This window comes from Lytechinus pictus, chromosome 14 (assembly GCF_037042905.1).
Source record: "Lytechinus pictus isolate F3 Inbred chromosome 14, Lp3.0, whole genome shotgun sequence".
NCBI classification, from domain to species: domain Eukaryota; kingdom Metazoa; phylum Echinodermata; class Echinoidea; order Temnopleuroida; family Toxopneustidae; genus Lytechinus; species Lytechinus pictus.
In genome coordinates this window covers 15,154,462-15,177,904 of record NC_087258.1, presented here as the reverse complement: position 1 = coordinate 15,177,904, position 23,443 = coordinate 15,154,462, and the positions used below count along the sequence as shown (strand labels likewise).

General features: G+C 36.0%; 1 protein-coding gene across 1 annotated transcript in view; it reads left to right on the top strand.

Moving 5' to 3' along the window:
• The window catches only part of LOC129276572 (mesenchyme-specific cell surface glycoprotein-like), a 31,807-nt gene extending 9,729 nt beyond the window's left edge, over positions 1-22,078 (top strand). The window contains exons 3-13 of the mRNA XM_064109473.1: positions 5,694-6,047; positions 6,782-7,003; positions 7,856-8,054; positions 10,619-10,742; positions 11,592-11,706; positions 12,739-12,900; positions 13,354-13,413; positions 14,393-14,637; positions 16,054-16,271; positions 16,805-16,899; positions 19,318-22,078. Coding sequence (XP_063965543.1) covers positions 5,822-6,047; positions 6,782-7,003; positions 7,856-8,054; positions 10,619-10,742; positions 11,592-11,706; positions 12,739-12,900; positions 13,354-13,413; positions 14,393-14,637; positions 16,054-16,271; positions 16,805-16,899; positions 19,318-19,406 — 1,755 coding nt within the window. The 5' untranslated portion in view covers positions 5,694-5,821 and the 3' untranslated portion in view covers positions 19,407-22,078. The remainder of the gene's footprint in view (positions 1-5,693; positions 6,048-6,781; positions 7,004-7,855; positions 8,055-10,618; positions 10,743-11,591; positions 11,707-12,738; positions 12,901-13,353; positions 13,414-14,392; positions 14,638-16,053; positions 16,272-16,804; positions 16,900-19,317) is intronic.
• Positions 22,079-23,443: the final 1,365 nt, after the last annotated feature.

Below are 23,443 nucleotides of genomic sequence, written 5' to 3'. Positions count from 1 at the left end.
CGACAAGTTGGCTGCCACATAAGTGTTAGTTAAAAAAAACTCACACGATTGGCAATTTTCTACAGTGACGATTTAAATCATTAACCTAGTTATTGTTCTCGGGTTTTGTACAAATAAAACGTGTCATTATGATGGTGCAGAGGAAATTCGAACCCTTCTTCTTCTCCTCCTCCTTTTTCTTCTTCTCCACCAAGTCCTCCTCCTTTTTCTTCGTCTCCATCACCTCCTCCTCTTCCTTCTTCTTCTTCATCTTCTCCTTCTCCTTTTTCTTTTTCTCGACCTCCTCCTCCTTCTTCTTCTTCTTCTCCTCCTTTTTTCTTCTTCTCGACCTCCTCCTCTTCCTCCTCCTCCTCCTTCTTCTTCTTCTTTTTCTTCTTCTACTTCTCGTTGTTCTTCTTCTTGTTGTTGTTTATGTTCATCTTGTTGTTGTTGTTGTCTTCTTTTTCTTCTTCTTCTTCTTCTTCTACTACTACTACTACTACTACTACTACTACTACTACTACTACTACTACTACTACTACTACTACTACTACTAGTATTTACTACTACTACTACTACTACTACTACTACTACTACAACTACTGCTACTACTACTGCTACTACTACTACTACTACTACTACTACTACTACTACTACTACTAGTATTTCTACTTCTACTCCTTCTCCTTCCTGATCGTCTAACTCCCCGTTCATCCTCTTGTCTATCGAAGGGAAACTACTCTCACGTATACAATAGTTATGGGATCTTGTCCGTCAGTCAGGTTTATTTGATTCCAATGTGAAGTTCATGTTGATGTTTACCCGACGAGCACATGGGAACTAGGTTAACAACTCACATACAAATCGAGAGATCCGTCAAGTAAAGTACTTAAAGAGAGAGAGAGTTCCAAAGAGTTTTGCAGAATTCCTAATTATTACTGTCCAAAGGCCAAGTCTCTCAGAGTTCTAGACAACAAGATTTATGAAAACAGGGGGAAATTAAACCTTGATCAATGTCCATGCTTTGATTTACATTCGAAGGCTTATACCAAATTCTAAAATAGAACCAATATTCGAGAAGAAAATGCTGATTATCCTATTTGGCATGATATACATGCTATAACATTATTTGGCCAAAATACTGAATTTTTAAGCCTACCTGGTAACAAGTAATGCGACTTCATAATCGACATGTGTAATATTCTTATCATGTTAATTCCAAGACTATATCCATAAAGGTCTTTCCATGAATTATTCCCGTTTCCTCTTTCGTATGCTCAAAACTCAAGTCCTTTAACTTCTGTCCTCACCACCGTACTGCAGAAATAGTTGTAGGGTCAGAGCTTCGGTCATGTTTTTCCCACTGGAAAGTTCAATACCAGTTTTTAATCCCTAAACGGGTCGTGAGATGAAAAAAAAAAAAAGAAAGACAGAAAAAGTGCGCAGTACTGAGAATAGGAGGTTTGTTCTTACCAAAAACATAATGCACAGAAAGTAAATAAACTGCTCTCTTTCTATCTCTCTCTCCCTCTGTTTCTCTCTCTCCTTCTCCCTTCCCTAACTATTTCTTTCCTTCGCAGTTCTTAATCTGCCCCATCTTCATCATCTTATTAAAAACACTTTATATAATGTGCGAAATTACCTAATTAATGAGTTATGTATTTCCTCTAATCATTGTTGATTGTTTTATAGGTCTAAACAAGTAGGCCAAATTATCAAATATCGTTGGTACCCCTCTCACTCAAAACAAAGCTTTGATTTTTCTCTAAAAAAAACTATGGCACATCCTTTGAAAGACAAGATATATTCGATATCCATCCAATATAATATCGAAGAACCCTTTCAGGGCGAGTACATAAGAATGATAAGAATTATTTTTGTTCTACTTAATTTTATTATTATGCGTACAATCTATTCTCATTATCATCTATATGTCACATCTGTAATGGACGATTATTTTGTATGTGTGTTTATATCCTTTTATGAATATGTATTTTTGATTTAACAATGAATGCTGAAACTCCTGCCAATGATAAAAAATGGTGATGATTATCTATCCAGTGTGATATGGAACCTAAATGTAAAGTCTAACATGTCTAAGGTAAAAAAGTTCTCTGTTTGGAAGAGACCACCTGAGTAGCTAGTATTTCAAAAATAACGCGGAGGGCATTTTTGCAAGACGTTCTTGTTCTCAGGTAATACTTCGGTCACACTTCACAATCTAGCCTAGTCGTTTTGTGAGATACCAACTCAAACGGTATATGGAGTATCACTGTTTACCCAGGGGAGTGGTTTGCCGATCGAATGGAAGGGGTGTATTGCAATATTATCACTGTTTGATACTCTTAAGTGACACCACAAAACAAGAGTGAGAAAGGTACCTGCATAATATTAAAATTAATGGGGCTGTTGATGATAAACCTGTACTACGACTTCTGATACATTACAGGACACTAAAGGGTTCAAACTAGAGTGTTATGTTTCATTAATAGGCCCACTTTTTATACCAATAGAAAGGTGGTATGGTTACACGGATTAATTGGTTTATGTTCCCTGTCTATTTAGGGTATACATGGATGATAGGGTGCACGGATCATGGACCTATTAGAAATTGACACTCATCGAATTGTTAATGACTTTCCTAAAACATGTGACCGTCACTGTTCTCTGAATAACATTCTCTTCATATTTTTCTACTTTCATCCTACCGTGTTCCGCCGTCAATCAGGCCATGAGTTGGAAGAAGCAGTTCATGATTAGACATTGACATTGCACAAACTGTATGCGCAGAAGATGATAAATCACTTAAATCCTGGAAAATCGATGTGCAGTTCTGGTTTACCTTTGGCAATATTAGTTCCATGTGTTTTATTTGGGAAAATGTATGTACATTTTAAGATAGAGGCAATATTGTGATTGATTGCCTATTATTTATAATCCCATTTTCCCCTATTTTCCTCCTAATATCCCAAAGATACATGTCTCATATCCTGTAGAGAGCGTTTAAATATTAATGTTATTGAGGTCATTATGTGCGGGCGGGAGTGTGCGGATCAAATAATAACATATTTTATGTCACAAAATCGTCTGCTTCTTAATATTGCTGCGTCAAATCTAAAGCATATTGGTTGAAAAGCATTTTCTAACATAGGGCATCATCAGCCAACAAAACCAAAGCCAGGAAAGCTGTGCCTTGGTAAAGAATAAAATACACCTTGGTAGTCGCCATTTTCCTAACAACTGTATGTTCTCATTAAGATGCACATAATCACTAGTATAGGCGGCGAATCTCGTTCGATCAAAGAAACGATATTAAACGTTGAATGTCCATCTCTAATGTCTATGCACGGACTTATCAGTTATGGAGGATGGAAGTGAAGATCCATGAACCAAGTTGGTGACGACATTTGCTCCTGCGACAATTGTTCCGGTCTTAATATCTCAGAGGGCATAGGTATAGAGTTAGGATTATAATAAAGTTTTTGGTTCAGAATAACGTAAAGATAAGAGAGTATGGTTTATTTAGTTTTGGAGGTCACGTTTCATGTATGGCTTTACTTGCATAAATTCCATCGGAGCAATTGTCGCCGGAGCAATTGCAATGGAACCTGGCCCATTGATTTGTACAGAAGCTTTGAAATGTCATTTTATCCTCACGAGATGGCAAGTTAGCCTTATCATGTCGACGACTTTGTGAGTCGACGCGGCGACATTATGTATCTTTGGTTGTCAAGTCGACTTATTAAAAGTTTATGGTGTCATGTTGGGGTGATGCAATAACACAAACTCACTTCTGATAACGGACAGTTAATACTTATTGTAGGAATGCTCATTTGACATTTGGTTTCGTTTACTAGTTTAGCTATTTCATGGACCTATTAGAGATGGACATTCAACGTTGTCATTTCTTTGATCGAACGAGATCCGTCGCCTGGTGATTATGTGCATCTTAATGAGAACATACAGGTGTTTGGACGACTACCAAGGCATATCTGATTATTTACAAAAGCACAGCTTTCCTGGTTTTTGGTTATGTTGGCTGATGCCCTGTGTTAGAAAATGCTTATCAACCAACATGCTTTAGATTTAAAGCAGCAAAAGTAGGAAGCAGACGATTTTGTGACATAAAATATGTCATTATTTCGATCCGCACACTTCCGCACGCACATAATGACCTCAATAACATTAAGAGTTAAACGGTCTCTACAGGATATGAGACATGTATCTTTCGGATATAAGGAGGAAAATGTCAAAATGGGATTACGATAGGCAATCAATGACAATATTGCGTCTATCGTAAAATATACATACATTTTCCCAAATAAAACATATTGCCAAAGGTAAACCAAAACTGCACATCGATTTTCCAGGATTTAAGTGATTTATCATCTTATGTGCATTATGCAGTTTTTGCAATATCAAACGAACTGCTTCTTTCAACTCATGGTCTAATTGACGGCGAAAAGCGGTAGGATGAAAGTTTAAAAAAAAACATGAAGAGAAGGTCATTCAGAGCACAATGGCGGTCACATGTTAGTGAATTCATTAACTTTTCGGTGAGTGTCCATTTCTAATAGGTCTTTGTTATTTACAGTTCTCGCTTTGGTTCTAGCTTTGGTATTTAGTTCAGCTTTATTTACATTTTTGATGCTTCTGTTGTCATCCATTTCCATTTGACTTTCAACCTGCTTTTCCTGTCATTCCTTTCCTATTCAGATGTGTTCATTCATTACATTCTCACATCTGATTCTTTTGTTCAACATTCTTATTATGTAATCATCCCAACATCTTATTCATCTCCATCCTCTATATCTTATTGGTATTTTTATGAATTCGACGCCTAGACTTTTAGTTGGCTTCTCCATTCTCTTGATTTTGATTGGTTGATTTTATGTAATTTGAATATATGTTAATTTTGTAATATGATTTGTGTTCTCATTGGGCAAAGCAGCCCACTAATAAAATCAGTGCGCTACCAGACTTCATGCATCGAGTTCAGTTCAGTTTTGTTCCTCTGCCTTTCGAGTTTAGTTCCTCTTCTCTCCATTTGCTGTTCCGTTTGATATGTGCTTGCATGAGCTTGTGTTATAAAGTACCGAAGCGATGACGTCAGTTGCCATGGTGTCATGGCGGCCTGGTTCTAATCAAATGAACCCGCCGAATGAAAGCGTGTGTTTCCCATAAGAGAAAATTGCTGCCATCTCAATTTGATCGCTTGCAACCTATTTTTCAGAAGAGCCAAAGTGTACAGACGATCGTCAGGTGCGACTCTGTTTAGAACCAGCCCGCCATTACACCATGGCAACTGACGTCACATTTCGGTACTCTATTCCCATTTTTTGTCGAACATTTATTTCACCATAGACTGTATTATTTCCAACCCCACATTATGTTTTTTTTTAAACAAGTGCACACCTAGTTACCAATAATGCATATAGCATATCCATTTATTTAAAAGCAGGATAAAAGAGCATTGTAGATTAAATGCCTTGCTCACGGCATAGGTGCCGCGGCCGGGGATCGAACCCCGGACATTCCATGTATAGCCAGGCGCCTTAGACCACTCGGCCACGGCACCTATGTTGCTTTTTGTCGGACGATACAGAACCATCGCTACTTTGACGAAACCGATAGGCCATAACCCACCCTTGAAATTAATCTTGATAGATTCACTTCTTTGACCTTTATATCGATTTCACGTTTCTTCCTTCTAGGAACTAAACCGGTACTGGTGACAAGCTGACGGATCGACTCAACAGCGGTAGATGATAGATACCACACCTTCGAATACTGCCTTAAATAACTTTTGAATCTCTAAGATATATCGAAGCGGTTCATAACCATGGATCATATCTTACAAAGACATATAAGAAACATTTGTGCTTCAATGTGGTTAGTCTTACTAACAGTCTCCTTGTCAGCGGCTCGGTTCACCTTGAGACCTATTTCAGTGCTTTATGTACCATATGAATTTAACTCAACGACTGGGGAAGGACTCTACGGTCTCGTGAAAGGGCCGTCAGAACAGAGCAGCTATGATTATAAGGCTCATTTACTATACATAGCAGGTAAGACACATTTACCTTTCCACTTTATTCTTAGATCATAAACTCAGCTTATTAAAGAAAGGCCGTATCGGCATCATCCTGGTTTAAGTCACCAGTCCATTCATTGCCGTTTATTTCGTCAGCGCTGGTGACTTCTTTCTACTCCCATTGACTTCGTACACAACGAGTGCACACACACCGACACACACAGAGGAGAGGTGACTTATTTTACGATAAAGTCCACGTATCAATAAAAAAAACCTTAATCAATATGATCCAAAACAATTATACTTTCATTATCTTTCAAAGCAACAAGTGTTTTTTTTTTCTCCAGAAATGTAATCTGTATAATTGGGACACTTATCCCTGTGCTCGGGCAAATATTTTGAAATAACGATCCCGGGATTTTTTAGTAGGTGGTCTGGACCTTGTCGGGATGAAGCCTTGGATAGTCGTTCAATAATATTGATAGCAACAGTATTTTGTGTAAGGTCACATAGAATATGAATAATAAAAAGGCATCATAACCTATATACATGAAACACTTTACGCATCCCCTGTTCGGAATGATGTTAGATTCAGCATTTTCCTTCATTTTTAATGAATCAACCAAAAGGCCATACCTACAAGTGGCGGTAAGTCGGATATCCCAGTACCATGACCTACATGGAACACTTTACGCAACCCGAAAAATTGGTTTCCATAATCAATAAAAAGGTTTTTTTTTTTTTTTTTTTAAATGACCTATCCACAAGGCGACACCTACGTCCAAATAGCCAACATCACCGATGCGGCCAACCCGGCCATCATCCACTCCCGCCCCGTCAGATCGTCGGTGAATGATATCGAGGTTTGTGGTGACATCGTCGGCTACCTGGAGAACGGCATTGCCCACAAAAACGCCCAGGGAACCCTCCATCTCCTGCACACCTACAACATGACCAGCAGGAACTGGACTGAATACTTGGAGATCCCAGGTGAGCCACGCCCTTTTTCACTGATGATACAGCCATACCAACGAAAACAACCCCTAAATGATCAATGATATGTCATTGAAAATAACAAAATAGCTTATATAGATCTTCCTGGATATCGTTTTGTTGTTGTCACTATACCTTGACCTAATGCTACAGTCGCACCGACGAAACCAACACCTAACCAATCAATAATGTCAAAGGAAATGACGTAATGACTGTTGTCGATCAGGGGGGTGTTTCATGAAAGGACTTGTCGGACATTTTATCCGACAAGTCCCATTTTATCCGACAGTTACCATAGTAACAGTACCTCTCAGCCAATCAACATCAGAGAAAGATGTCAGATCTGACAACTTGTCGGATGAAAATGTTGATGAAACACTCCCCTGGTGAGCGTTTCATCAACATTTTTGTCTGACAAGTTGTCAGCTCTGACAACTTCCCTTGATTCTGATTGGCTGAGAGGCACTGTTACTGTGGCAACTGTCGGATAAAACGTCCGACAAGTCCTTTCATGAAACGCTCCCAATAAGTCTGTTTTGTAGGTCTAGCAGCAGCATACAGGGAAGAACCATTAAATGAAAACGAATAAATAAAACACCAAATCATGGTCATTAAGTTTTCGAAAATTGTCATAATTCTAAATCTAAATCATGTTTATACTGGATTTTGTTTTGTTCGTAAATAATATCAAACTCAGTTTTATGGGAATAATATTGCAATGAAGTTATGCTACAGTGGCAGTTATCCACCGTCACTCTCCACCCAGGTGTTAAATGGTTGCCATATTATATCGACAATATGCGTGTTTCTCATAGTATGTCGACATTTGCTTTTTTTTTTTTTTTATAGTTGGCAGCGTACCAGATATGCTTTACTTCACAAAGGATTGCCATACCATCGTGGTCGTCAACGAGGGCGAATACGGCGAGACAGATGTTCCTGGCGAGTTCATCGATCCCGAAGCGATTGTTTCCATCATAAAGCTCGATAGTGAAAGCAGCGATGGGTATAGGATCAACAACCTCAACTTCACATCCTTCAACGAACGGTACGGTAATTGACTACTGTGCTGACCTCGATATTCATGGTATTAACATCGAAATAATTATATCGTTGAACGTAAATGTTCTTAGATGTTCTTTTAAGTGCAACTATTCTTTTTAAATTCATCACCTCAGTTATCGGTTAAGACTTCAAATCATAATATGTATTAAAGCACTGCTAGGCAAGAATATACATTTATAAGCAATAACGTTAAACGATGTGTAAAACTTTGAGATTAAGAGCTTAACGGGACGATTCGTTTTCCATTTAATTTGAAGTGTGGAAACATTAATAAACATAATCTTAGTGCGTTAAAGATGGCAGAAGATGATAACTGACTCGGCATACAGCTTTAGGCCACGCCCCCCCCCTTACACCGTATAATTTTGTTACAGAGCGATGTGCATGAATCTTTATATTCACTGCAACACCGGGCTGATGTTAATTTAACACCAGCCCGGTATCTATATCAGAAAACACCAGGGAAGCGTTGAAACAACATCGGTTTGGCGTTAGGTTAACACCAGATAGGCATTTAATACCAATTCGTGTTCATTAGACAAGCAATATCGGTTTAATTCTTAACTGGTGTTGTTTCAACACTTCTCCGTCGTATCCGATATAGATACCAGGCCTGTTTTGAATTAACACCGGCGTTTTTGCAGCGTATTTGCCTTGGCCCACAAGCCTCCATTTGCGTGCCAGTGGTCTAGACTGTCATTTCGTGATAAAATCTCGTCTATATTTCTTTATCGAATTCCATCTGCGGAGAAAAGATCTCAAGTGTTAAATATCTTGTTCGGGACCATTCCAAAAAGCACAAAAGACTTCGAGAGATATAGTTTGAAATAAAAATATTCTCAATCGAAAGTATCAGGGTTCAAGACAGTCAAAACAAAATATCCATGTGTTACCCACTTGAAGAATTGAAAGACATAGAATTCGAAACTGTCATCCTAAAGGCGAAGTCAAGGTGCAGGGATTTCATCATTTGATGTTTATTCTTCATAAAAAATAGAAAGGCTTATGGTTTCAGGTGTCATGACATCCGACACATATTGAAAGTCAATGAACATTAAGCAATACAAGTAGGTCCATGCTCAAAGGAAGGCAGATATGAAGCCAAAGCAATCATCATAGGACAGATGCTTCTTCAGAATATAAACGACTTTTTGAACTGTTTGTGGTGTTAGTTCAATAACCCGGGCAACCCAAGTACAAACGTGACAAATTTGGCGAAGCTATTTTAGGTTGCAAGAATGTTAGCCTATAGGTTCATGTTTTTGAAATGTTCGAAAAAATATTGCCGCGAAAATGGAAGATTGTTGATGGATTGGATTCGGTTGTCAATGGTAGAAGACGTGACAATTTGTATATTATATTCTGGTATTTTGCGAGTGGTAAAGCGCACTATGTAAGAAAAGATATCGAGTACGAACAAGATATAGACACATTTACTCGAAAGCTGTTCAAACTATATATTTTTTTAAAGAGAGCACTGAAGCGCTCTGTGAGAATATGTAACGAGTAAATGTAGAAGACCTATTCACCCGGGATTTGTTTCAAATTGTCTTTCGAAATAAAAATGAAATATCCGAATAATTAGGTTTTCACCTAAATGTAAGATTATTTAGTCCAAAATACATGTATTATTTCGATTGTAAAGTGATGTATTTTTCTCCATCATAAAAGACCAAAAATATAGTTAATAGGTGGACGTTTGATATTGTGTCCCCCTACTATTTTTGGTAGGGGGGACACGTCCCCCTGTCCCCCTGGGATTCCCACCCATGCATCTAACTGAACAAAGTAAGGGGAAGGGTGACGGAAACTGTTGAAGAGGATAGGAATCGGGGTAATTAACAAGAAGAAAACGAAATAAAAATGTTGACAGAGAAAATGAATTAACGTTAATTTTAATAGACTGTGAAACTAAGAATTGAAATGCGGTACCCTTTTGACCCGATATGAATGTGTCATTAGCGGATCTAGCTTTCTTGCTAATACTTCGTTCCCATTGCCGTGCGATCCCTTGCGAACGCCAAGATTGGCCTTTCGTAAGTGATCGCAAATTTTTTTGAACCATTCAAAATATTTATACGATCAATACGATTGCCACGACTGATCCAACATGATCTTATACGATCTGATACGACCACTATACGATAAATCAAAGATTAAAGATCACTATTTCAATCTTGGCGCAAATCGTGACAGTGGAAACTAGGTAGAATAGGATGTTTGACCAATTCGTTTGACCCAATTGCGATGAGCTGCGGCGTACTGCGTCGACCCCCTCCCGTTGATTGTAAACAGGGAAGGGGTGTTGGAGTTTTGCCCCCTCTCCTTTTTATTTTTAGGGAGCCCAATGTGGGGTTAAACTCCGATAAAGGTGCCAGGTAAAAATGGCAGAGGTAAACCGAATCCCAAAAACTCCCCGAAACCCTATAACTCCCCCTCCCTAGATACACCAATGCATGTGCCTTGTAACCCATTATGATTATGATAAATATGCCTTTTATAATTTGCCTCAATATCATAAGTTATATTCCTTTAAACCTGACACAGAGCAGCTGAATACGAAGCCAGAGGAGTCCGATATCCATTCAAAAATTCTACCTTCTCCCAAAATCTGGAGCCGGAGTATGTTGCCATTAGTTCGGATGACTCAACGGCATACATAGCACTACAAGTAAGTCATTCCCCTACACTCATTTTGTATCTTGTGTGTATTATTCTTATCAGATATGGATAATGTAGATGTTTAGCAAGCTTGTTATTCTATGTTAAGTCTCAAAACAATATGTTTCAGCCTCGACACACTTCCTTTCATTGATTTCAATGATACCTTATAATGGCCCAATGATCGATGATAGAACAATTTGAGAGGTGTTGGATATACTGTGCGAGGGAAGACAGGGAAGAATAAAAGAAATCATAATACATTTTGTAACACATTTGTAAAATTCAAATCTTCCTAAGTTCCGTCTTGATTTTTCATTATTAAATTATCAAAATAGGCACTTCTGAATTATGGGGAGAAGAACGATGTGAAATATTTAAGCAGAATCTCCCTAAAACCCCACAAGTACCATGGGTACGTCAGTTATGTCTTGTGACTGTCAATCTCATACCTCATTGCGTCAATTTGAGAGGTGTTGGATATACTGTGCGAGGGAAGACAGGGAAGAATAAAAGAAATCATAATACATTTTGTAACACATTTGTAAAATTCAAATCTTCCTAAGTTCCGTCTTGATTTTTCATTATTAAATTATCAAAATAGGCACTTCTGAATTATGGGGAGAAGAACGATGTGAAATATTTAAGCAGAATCTCCCTAAAACCCCACAAGTACCATGGGTACGTCAGTTATGTCTTGTGACTGTCAATCTCATACGTCATTGCGTCAAGGAATAACTGAGACCAGTGCATTTCACACTGGATTGTAAAACTATATTAACTATTAACTATACTTACTGTATTCTGGAAATGTGTGACCTATTTAATACGATATTTTAACAATATATTTTGTATCAAGGAAAATAATGCCATCGCAGTGATCAACATTGTTGAAGAGAGAATAAAGGAAATCTACAGTCTTGGAGCCAAGTCGTGGAAAAACCTTAATCTGGATGCTAGTAATAGAGACGGCGGTAAGACACTATTAAAATCAATCATTTTTTTAGTTCTGAAGATTGTAAAAGAGTAGATTATCCTCCAGAATAAACATTGAAAGCTCGTATTAATTGAGTAAAATTAAGGTACAAATTAGGACGTAATTCGTAAATAAAACAGTATAAATTTGAAATGTTATTATTGCACATTGGCTGTTCCAGGAAGAAGTTCAGTAGATATGCCTTTGCCAATGACTGGGTCTTGATGTTCTGGTGGTTAAACAGATGCTGAAAATTTCCCATTGGGTTTCAACAAAATGAGCCTGATTTTCATATTACCCTAAGAAATATAGACAAATTACGCAAATATTTCAACTGTAGTTGATGAGAACCAGAACAATTTTCGAATCTGATTCAGCATTGAAAACATGTAGCAGATGCTCGTAATATCGTTGGTAACTTTATGACAACTATTACCTTGGTAAGATACATAAATGAAAAAAATATATATCCAAGTCCCTTTTAAACGCGTAAAGACGTTAAATTATAATTATACGCTATATAGAGGGTACACGAACGGAATATTAGTATTGTTTACAATCATTTCTATAAAAAGAAGAAAAACTCTTTTAAATACATATAGATTCTTTTTTATCAAAAAATTACAATAGAGATTTGTTGGCAGAAGCGTTGTTTTATGTGTCAAATTTTAACGGAGGATATCCGAAAATATGCTGGATCATTGCTTAAATTGACTATCAATATGCCATCGTTCTGCAAAATATTGCTAATTTGAATAAGATTCGAAAATTGATAAAAGATACTCATAAGCCTTTTGTTCGGACGAGCCCTTTATTTACCTTTACCCTGAAAGCGAAATCCTTTCTAAACACACTGCCCAAGCAATATTATTTTTTATTCTCACATGCCTCGCATTGGAAGCAGTCGATGGGTCAGATTTTTATTTGAAATATGTACATCCCTGCACCAGTCATCTAAGTTGTTAGACGTGCCTTGATCATTGTAATTCACATTTCAACGATCATCATTTCCTATTTGTTGCTTGTGCAGGGATTGTATTTCGTAATTATGATATCTACAGTCTATATCAGCCAGATGCTATCAGATACTTTGACGTCGACGGGACTGGATATATAGCAACGGCCAATGAGGGCGGTAGCGTGGAATATCCGACGTGGACTGAAGAAAAACGCGGGAAGTCGCTTGTAGATGGTAAAAAAAATATTTGCTTTCATTCAACATGTTCAGAATGGAAAAGGCTAGGATTTCAATAATGAAAAAAATGGCCCTCACTTATTACTGAAGGCTCTGTCTTGCAATCCAAATTATGGTTGAAATGCTTATCGTTTCTGACTGCCTTTCTTTTAATAATTGCATTCTACTTTTATTTAAGACTCCTCTTCATGAACAACCTTCTCTATTTTTTAATACCATTTTGATGAAATATCATAGTTCCTAATAGAGTTTTTCTATGAATAAGATTATTTACTTATCATTATGTTATTTAATATCATCTCTTGGGGGCAGAGTATTAACGATGAGTTCCCTAAAAAAAATCAATCATAAACCCCGCACCATCATTATAGAGGTCTGGCACCGTAACGGATGAGTTTTGTTGTTGTTGCTTAATTCACTTTGCCTGTTGTCATTGCTTCATATATTCAGATGGACTGGTCTGGGGTGAATCTCCCCTTATATCTGCCCTGAATGATACATCAAAGCTAGGTAAGTCTAAAACCAGGTGGCACCGCTGGACCATAAGAAACTAGAAATGTTGATATGTAGATGCAGAGCACATGATTTGAAACTGTCTGTGGGGTTGTTTGGTGCCATTATACAGCATTCAAGTAACGTGTGTTGTCAATCAGTTTTAATGGCAAGAACAAAGCTTGGCTGATGTTGCATATGAATATTGCAGTATTTCCAAATAGTGGCAAAATCACACTATGCATTGCTGATCACTAGGTATTTAGTATTTAGGCAATATGTGTTTTTGAAATTAAGGTGATGCTATGAAATTAAGAATAATTGGCTCACAAGAATTTTACAGAGTCAAGTGTAAATTTACAGCTTCGAATCTTTATAGAACATCACCAGAGTGATCAGGATGCTTATGACTTTAATACAGGAGGCAGTCCTAAACTAAATGAGTGTCGGTAATTACCGTTAGAAGGGAGTTTCGCTCAGCAACGTACGGAGGATTAAAAAAACAAAGAAAATGTATTGTCAAATGCCCGTCATGACAAAGAGCAACATTGCAGTATTTGTAGAAGATTGGTGAATCAAAACAGCAGTTTTCGTTCTCGACACTGGACAAACGACATATTGGCAATTTTTCGTCAATCCTGAACCTTATAGGACGAAACTGCTGTTCCGGTTCACCAATTTTCGACAAAGACCTCCCTGCTGTCTTTTGTCATTTGACGGGCATTTTCAATACATTTACTCTGTTTTGAATCCTCCGTATATCGCCGATTCAAAACTCCCTAGTTCCGGTTGAGTGGCCATTTTGACAGTTCTCAACCGTAGTATTACCGTAATACAACCGCCATGACCGCTATTTATATGTCACTATACAGCGGTGAAGACAGTATTAAACCGTCATCGGCCGATTGTAGACGTCGCTCTCATGTCAAAGCACATTTACTTTGTCATTATTAGACGATTATTCTTGATAGTATTCTCTTTTTATTTTTTTGATTAGGTCGGTTGAAATTTACCCAATACGAAGGCATCAATGCTTCGAGATTTGGAAAAATCGATCAGTTACATTTCTTCGGTGCCCGGAGTATATCGATCCGGAAGGCTAGTGATCTGTCATTGGTTTATGATAGTGGTGACGTCATAGAAGTGGAATCATCGCGCGAGTTGACGAACGTTTTCAATACAGACACAAAACCGCTCTCCGCTACGCCTGAAGGCGCTGCAGATACCCGCTCCGATGATTATGTAAGTTACCTTTAAAAAGGCATATGTTAATATTATAAAGGTCTTATTAGCCCCCCCAAAAAAAATTATAAAAAGAAATAACAATAATAAATAATAGTATGGTAATGGTTTATTGAAAATTCATTCGCAGCCAAAGGCTGAATTGCAGAATATTTTACAAAACAAGTACATGAATATATAATCAATTGCATAATGACACAGTGCTTAAAAAAATTAAAAATATTTAAAAAGAAACTTGCCTAGATAGATGGATACAGGATAAGGTAAAATATGATAAAAAACATGAACTTTGCTTCATGTTGTATTCAATATTGTTTGTCTGGATGAACAAACACTTCAAAAGAATATCTGGAAAATTATTATTTAAATATCCTTTTGATATATAGCACATGTTAGGGTATGCGATGGAATTAAGATGGTGTTTTCAGTCATTTCATACTTAACCTTTTAAAAACACTAATTAATGATATTTGGGCCCGAGGTTTTTTTTTTTTTTTTTTTTTTTTTTTTTTTTGGGGGGGGGGGCTTAATTTTTATAATATATCACAGATACAGGTGACGAGTGGGACCTTGCAGTTTAGATTTTCAAGAGTCAAATTAGTAATAACCTACGCCTTTAATCAAACAATTACCGCTAGGCGTGAGAAACTGTGTTGTCAGAGGTGATGTGATAGCACATCACCAAGGAAGTGACGGTACGCCCACTTTGTATTTTTTTGTCATATAAAAAACAATTCACTATCAGAATGAAAGATTCGTTCTTAGTCACGACATCAGTATATGTAGGTTAAAAAAGTCGTTAATATAGATTAAAATTTAATCCTTCAAAACAATATGCGCACATTAGTTCTTTGTTCTTCTAACTTATCTTAAAAAAAACCTATGCCTATTGATGTAATAAACTGTTTGACCGATAGTATTTAGTGCAACGCTCTTTCATTTCGCTAATACTCTAGTAAAACTATTGAGATGAGGTATTACATAAACAGTAAAGATTTGCCAATTGCAAATACTCACGTGTTTCATCCTTAGCCAAGTGAATATCAATATCATTATAAAGTGGAAATGAATGTATCACATTTATGGATATTTGAAATTCATTTTTGGATATTTGAAAATCCATTTTTTTCGTAAAGTCATTATCGAACAGCTCTCACAACTTATTATTGAATTTGAGTTAAATTTCGAATTCGAATTCGACTTTGAATTCGAATCTGAATTTGAAAAAATTAATTTGGATTTGAATTTGAACTTAAATTTGAATTGGAAGTCAAATTTGAATTTAAATTCGAATTTTAATTTTAAGTTCAATTTGAGCAGCATGCATGTGAATAAACTGATTTTTGTAAATGTTCTTACATTGATTTCCTTCCAAATTTCCTTATTATTTCTCACTTATTATCATTGATCTTATAGGGTCCAGAATGTGAATCCTTAGCATTCGCTGAAGTGGATGGCACCAGGTTGCTGTTCGTGGGAATCGAACGGCTGTCCGCCATTGCTATCTTTACATTTCCTTCCGGGTCAGCGATACCAGAGTTCGATAGCTTCTATCGAGCCGGTGGCACTAACAAAACATACGATCAACTCCTAGAAGATAAAAACGTGGGTGACCTAGATCCGGAAGATATAAAGTAAGTCAGATTTAAAGTACAGTAAACCTGAATTTTGTTTTGAAAATAAGAAAATAAACACTTTTAAATGAAAGGATAAAATGTTATTTTAATACTTTTAAGGAACTTGTATAGTGACTACACTTCGGAATGCTGATTTTCCAGTTCAAATTCTGAAGCAGAAGTGCAGCTCTGTAAGTGCTAAATAAGCACTTCATTTTTTAGAGTGAAAGTTTCACTCGTGGTATTGCAGATGGTTTTGAAGAGTATTGGAACACTGGATTTATAAATACGAGGCTTTAAAGTTTGATATTAATCCTGTACGATTTCGAAAATAAGTAATATTTTCCTATATTTGTTGTTACTTTATGATTATAGTTATCGAATGTATCGTCGCGCGATGTTTCAAGTTGCAAGTTTGATACCAAATTAGAAGTACATGTACTTTAAAAGTTTACATTAAAATCAAAGCATTGTACGATTTGGCAAGACGAGCGAAGAAGACTAAAGTACTCTATCTGCTTAAATCTTTATTTAAAAAAAATATCTTTCAGATTTATTCATAACGAGAAGAGCCCTACCGGGAAGGATTTTCTCATCGTTACAAATAACATTGCAGGAACTATTGCCTTCTATGATGTCATCAAAAGTAAGTATCTAGGCCAAATAAGAGATATTATTTATCATGTGAGTATATTTCATATTCAGTAAAAAAATTGAAATTATTTCGGAAAATATTTCCTCAAAAATATTGAAAAGTGCGTGAATTATATTTTTATTAATCCATCGGGAGTGCTTTATTCATCACCTGGTTGTGCATATACTTAGTAAATATCAAAACAATTTAGAATTATCTCTGACACTCTGAAAAGAAGGAATGTCAATTTTAGTTGACAGGAAATGGTTGATATTCATTTGATGGAGAATATTGCCTGACCTTGTTTGATTCGTCACTATAGGTTATCTGAACATTATTTAATTGGTGTTTATGTCATTGATTATATTGTTTTCAATAAATGGTCTTCAGCAAACCCTGTTGTATTATTCGTTCAAAATAATCATTGAAAAGCTCAATATTAAGAGAAACACTCACACACACGCAACCAGCCTCCTGCCACCATCTCTCTCCCCCACACCCACACACGCACGCTAAATTGATAACAAACACACGAGATCAGGGCCTCGTAACACAAAATTTGGCGATTATTCGCTAAAATGAAAGAACAATTCTAATTGGTCCCTTGTCAGTCAACTGTGAAAATGGGCATGCAACGATGGTATTGATAGGCCATTTTATTTAGCGATTAATCGTTGACCTTTGTGTTACGGGGTGCAGATGGTGATAAACTTGAAAGAAATGTTTGGAGGTCAAATGGACAGATGGATAAACATAGTACTTTATTGTTATTATTTTGTTCTTAATTGATAGAAGAATGTTGCAGTAGTGAGAATTAATGACAACTTTTAGTGCCATCCACGTATTATACACAAGTCAAATAATGGTAAAGTGATGGTAATTTATCATTCTTTCACATTTATCACCTTTTGATTGAATTATAACCTGGAGTGATAATTCCATCCACTTTTCACATTTCATTCCACTTGTTGTTTTACATGATATTTTATCGATTGTAATACATCATGTGTGTTGATTTGTTTCTTAAAACTATTGTTCAAGGGGGGTGATCTATTGTTTTATCCCCCTCCACTTGAATAGTATGACGTCATTGGTCGACATCAGTGCAGTATTGTTTTTCCATACAACTAAACATTATTGATACATAAGCATGCATTCTCCGTTTTAATTCCGTTACATTTTATTTAGGCCTATGCATTATCATTTTTTTTGGTCTGTCGAGAGACTCTAATACATTAATACCTCATCATAAATAAATCATGACAGACTCAAATAATAACACTATTTACAAATTCTTTATTATATGATGATTAAAAAATATGAATGGTAAGCGAAGGCAGGGGTTGGAGGGAGAGGGAGAGAGAGAGTATGATACAGAGAAAGGGGGTTAATGAAGAAGATAAACACGAAAAAGAAGAAGGGGAAAGAGACTTCTGGGGCCCGTAACACAAAGCTTAGCTATGATCGTAGAACAGTTTTCTACGATTGATTGCATTGACTACAATGTACAATCAATCGTAAAAATTAGGCATACGATCAATCGCTAACCTTTGTGTTACGGGACCCTGGTAGGCATATCTTTATAGTTTAGTTATCATTGTTTGGTTGTTTCATCTTAACAAATGCATACGATTACCCATGCTAAATTCATATACACTGATTATCAACCTAATATTCCATGAAAGTATTCAAATTCAATATTGATATTGTAAATTTCCAATGATAGTGCACCTTGTCTGTGAATAAACCTTTTAAAGTGTTGCTTGAATGTGCCAAATCTATTTAAGAATATTGAAATAAATCAATAGAGCTTATTAATTTGAATAAAATGGTTCATTTATATTATGTATATTTTCCAAATTCTTTCTACATTCATATTTTTACAAGACTATTATGTAACTGCACTATAAAATATTGGGTAAAAGTGTTCCATGAGGGTAATTATGTGTCCAACCAACATTTGGCATTTCTTTTGGGCATTTTTATGCATCCAGTGTAATGAAAACTTTGCCCATTCTAAAGTAATTAATTATTTTTTTCAACATTACTGGACAATATGTTTCCCGCATTGGGTAAAATATTGCCCCAAATTGGTTGGACACATAATTACCATCGTAGTGGTAAAAATTTTACCCAGTATTTTTTTTACAGTGTGGTAGAGTCAAACATATAAAACAATGGCTCATATATGTAAAATATAACTAGTATCAATTTATCCAATTTGAATTCATATTAAAGACAGATTCGGACTTAGATTTGCCATACAATCCATTGATTGAAAGTTCCTTCAGAGATTTGTTGTAACGCTGTATGATAAAATACATATATAGCTTTTTTGTATATAAAATTATGTCTATGATGAAATATGAATGCATTATATTCCATTTAATGTATTAAAATCGTCTATCTATTCATTATTTTCATCATTAGACTCGGCACTCAGAACCGAAGCTGGCTTTTTCATCGTTTCCATGGCTTTTGTTGTATCAAGGACATCATCAGTTTTATCAATGTCATAGACTTACCTTCTTATTCGATCTTCCATTATCGCCGACAAAGCCTAATCACCTACTCATTACGCGGTAAGATCTCCTGGAATAACCTCGTGTAAACCAACAATTTTCATCCAATACTAGTACATTCATGAATATGAAGGCCATTGATTTAAAATGGTAAAGTGAAATGAATGATTATGCACTACTTATATCATTCTGTGTTTTGTTTATCAATGTTATACGCAATCCTTTAAATCATGTAACTTGGGGGCAAGGTTGAATCGATCTTATAATTACTGTATTTCAATAATTTGTATACAGCATGTAAAGCTTCGTACAATATTTGTATCACCTGCATAGCAGAGCGAGACTATAGGCGCCACTTTTTGCTAGATATCCTGTGCTCATTTCAGGTCACATGACCAAAATCAAAGGTCATTTCAGGTCAATGAACTTTGGCCATGTCGAGGGTATTTGTTGAATTGGCATCATAACTAAGAAAGTTTCATGAAACATAGACATAAAGGTAATCAAGTGTGAATGATTGTTTACATCTGTCTTAGGTCACATGATCATGGCCAAAGTTCATTTTCGGTCAATGGTGAAAGATTCATTGTTTTACCCATGATTTTATCATGGTGGTAACGAAAGTTGGCATGTTCCTTGGTGGAAGGGTGATTTTATACACCATATGATTTATGTTAGTTCATGATTTAAGAATGCATATTTGTTTGGGTAATAGATTCGATATTAAAGAAGAATATTTTGCATGCGAGTTTGCAAGGTATCTTGTATTGCTTAAGTATCTCATTAAAGAACATTATTTTTACACGAATACACATCGAGATGGACGGGGATTTTTTGTATCCTTTATGATATCTAGCGTGCATATGCAAATGATCGTGATACGATTCTGTCATGTTAAAACTCTTTGAAGCCTAAAGTACAATCTAGAAATCAATTAAGCTTAACATGTATAGATTATAATTTTTTAACATTTTTTAAGGATATAAGTTTATAAGGTTCACGTGAGAAATACCCCTTTTATGCTACTGTCTGTGCTCATCATTATATCTATGCAAATGTCATTGAAATTAATTTACTTTTACAGTAGAAATCCATGGTATTTGGCAGGAGGGATAATATCATAATTCATTTGATATTACAACATGAGAGTAGTAGTTTTTGGGAGTATGCCCCCCCCCCCCTCCGTTTCATCATCTCCCTTAGTTTGTCTTGCCTCCTTATGTCAACATTTTATTTAGATCGTATTCTTCCCCCCCCCATTTTAGCATTTTATTTAGACGGTCTTGTCCCCATGTCAAAATCTTCTTTAGATCATATTGCCCCCCCCCCGTGTCAACATCTCCTTAAGATTGTCTTGCCCTCACCCCATGTCAGCATCTTTTTTTTAGATCGTATTGCCCTCTCCTGTGTCAATATCTTCTTTAGATCATATTGCCCCCGTGTCAACATCTTCGTTAGACCGTCTTGCCCCCCCCCCCCCATGTTAAAATTAAAAGCCCCATAGACTCTTGGCAACTAATACACCCAAACGACCATTGTAGGGTGCTTCGAATATATTCTTAGCCACGTTTTAAAGTTCTACCAACTTGTTCCCCTGCATTTGCTATAAGCCATCATGGGAAATATCATCATTAAAAATATATATATGTGCATTAATATGTTGCAAACTTATGCTGACTGACGTCGTGGGTGAAGATCACCCCCCTGTTGATCGTAGTACGAAATTCGATACAATATCAAATTGCAATTAATAGGAATCCTTTTTGTGTTATTATATTGGTGTAAATTTCATGTCTACTAGGTACAATCTTTGCAAAGATGTGGTACAATTTTATATGTGAATTCATATGGATTGCAAAATAAAAATAATTACAGTTGAATTACAGCTTATTAAGGTGGCGTTATGTGTAAATGTATTTATATCAACAGATTATCATAATCTCGTATATTCACATATATTAAGGAAAACATATCTTCGAATATTATCTAAACGGTGTAATACTTGTAGTTTAGACATTCTATGTTATCTTGTATATGTCAATAAAAAAACATGATCTTAGATAATTATGATCATCCAATATTTCAACATGTCAAGACCGGCATTTTTACTATATACTTTGAATATCGGTATTATGATTGTGATACAAAGAGTATGGTTATACATGCTATATTTCAGTAGGTTTCATTAAAATGATGATGGAATCGGTGTTGTGACTACTCGGGCCTCAAATCTTAATCTATCAGATTGGTGTTTTTTATCATTAAATTTTGACGAACATTTCGACGTTGTTATCATGATTGTCGCCTGTTTAGATCTCATAGCCATGACTATTAGGTCGATCTAAAATTAGTAGACAAAGATACCAACATATTTTATAGTAAGTAGTATGCTCGCATTAATTTGTAAGTAATGATACAGAATTGAAAGGTTCTTGGAATTTTAAGTCTCTAGTTATGACTGTCTTATATAAAAATATATTACATTGAGTATATTCGTATTATTCATATAACGAAGCTCATATTTTCTACCAAAAGAATATACAAATTACGTAGTTAGAGATCTTAGTTAGGTGTATATTGTATTGTCTTTCATTTTAGAATAATGAATTTTCTGATTTTTATACCTGCTTGAAACATGATTGAAAGGAATACATATCAAGAGACATGGAGTGTGTTATTGTATTATTTTTCGGAAAAGAATTTGTGAAGGTATGAATTTTGAGTCCATCAGTGATTATGGGGGTGGAAGTGTGGGCGGGGGGGGGGGGGTGTTCGTACGACCTGAAATATATTTTGTACGAACTATAACTTACTTTCGTATGGCTTTTCACGTGTTTTAATGTTAATTAAGGTATAGGAGTTGCTGAGATAATTGTGTATGTGGTATAGTAAATGGGAGTGCGTGTGTGTGAGGGTGTGCGTCACGAATTTCCCTATGTGTGAAGTTGTGTGTGCATGTACTTTAATGTGTTTGAGGGTAGGTGTGTGAGTGTGTGTGAATGTTCTGTTCAGTTGTCATCGTCATCCAATCAAATTAAAACATTTCAAAGACGCTGTGTGTGTGTTTTTTCTTTTTGCGTGTAAAGTTGGTGTGTAAGAGTAGGTGGATGGTGGGAGCTCGCTGACTCACTAGATACAGTCTGGCCACCCGGTAAATCAAATTTGGCAACTCTCTAGAAAGGGCCTGGCATCTCGCATCTCGCGAGTGGCCAGACTGTTTCTAGGCAGTGGCCAGACTTCTTGTAGCATGTACTATAGTACAATAAGGCATATACGCCAACTTGCATACACAAGAACTAAAAGAATAGAATAGAATAGGCTTGACTAATACGGGTGTAATATAAAAAAAAAACAATACTCTTGCAACAAAATGCAGCAATTGAAACCCATTACAGTGAAAACTGAAAAACCACGTTTGCTCAACACGAATGTTTGTCATATAAGTCTTAATATTTACTGACGTATTTCGATTACCTCGACAGGATGGGGAAAAAAGAAATGACATTCAACACGCCCCAAAACTGAATATAAACATTATAAAGACCATTCCTGATCCAGCATATACAGGTATAGGATCAAGCAACATCTAAAAAACACTGGAAGAGGAGGAATGTGCCTTCCTTCTATTACTTAGCACAATTACTTCAAAGGATACTTATAACTTAAAGTTAATTTTGATGATAAAGTAGTGATACAAATAATTAAAAACGAAAGAGGAAATATTATTAACCTTACTATCCTTGAACGTGATGATGGAAATTGCCGTCAATCAGTTGTCACACATAATACATTGAAAAAAATATTAATGATTTGAAGCTTTTGTCGCAAATTGGTCCGTCTTGATCTGTCTTGATCTGTCTAATATTAACAATTATGACAATCAGTGAACAAATTTTATTTTATTCATGTATCATGGTATGATTGTCAATTTTCAATTGCTTTGTTGACATGGATGTCTCCGGGCATGCCGGGTGGGCCTACTTGAACAAATACATTTTTGCGATTAAACAAGTTATTTAGCCAGTGATCTATGA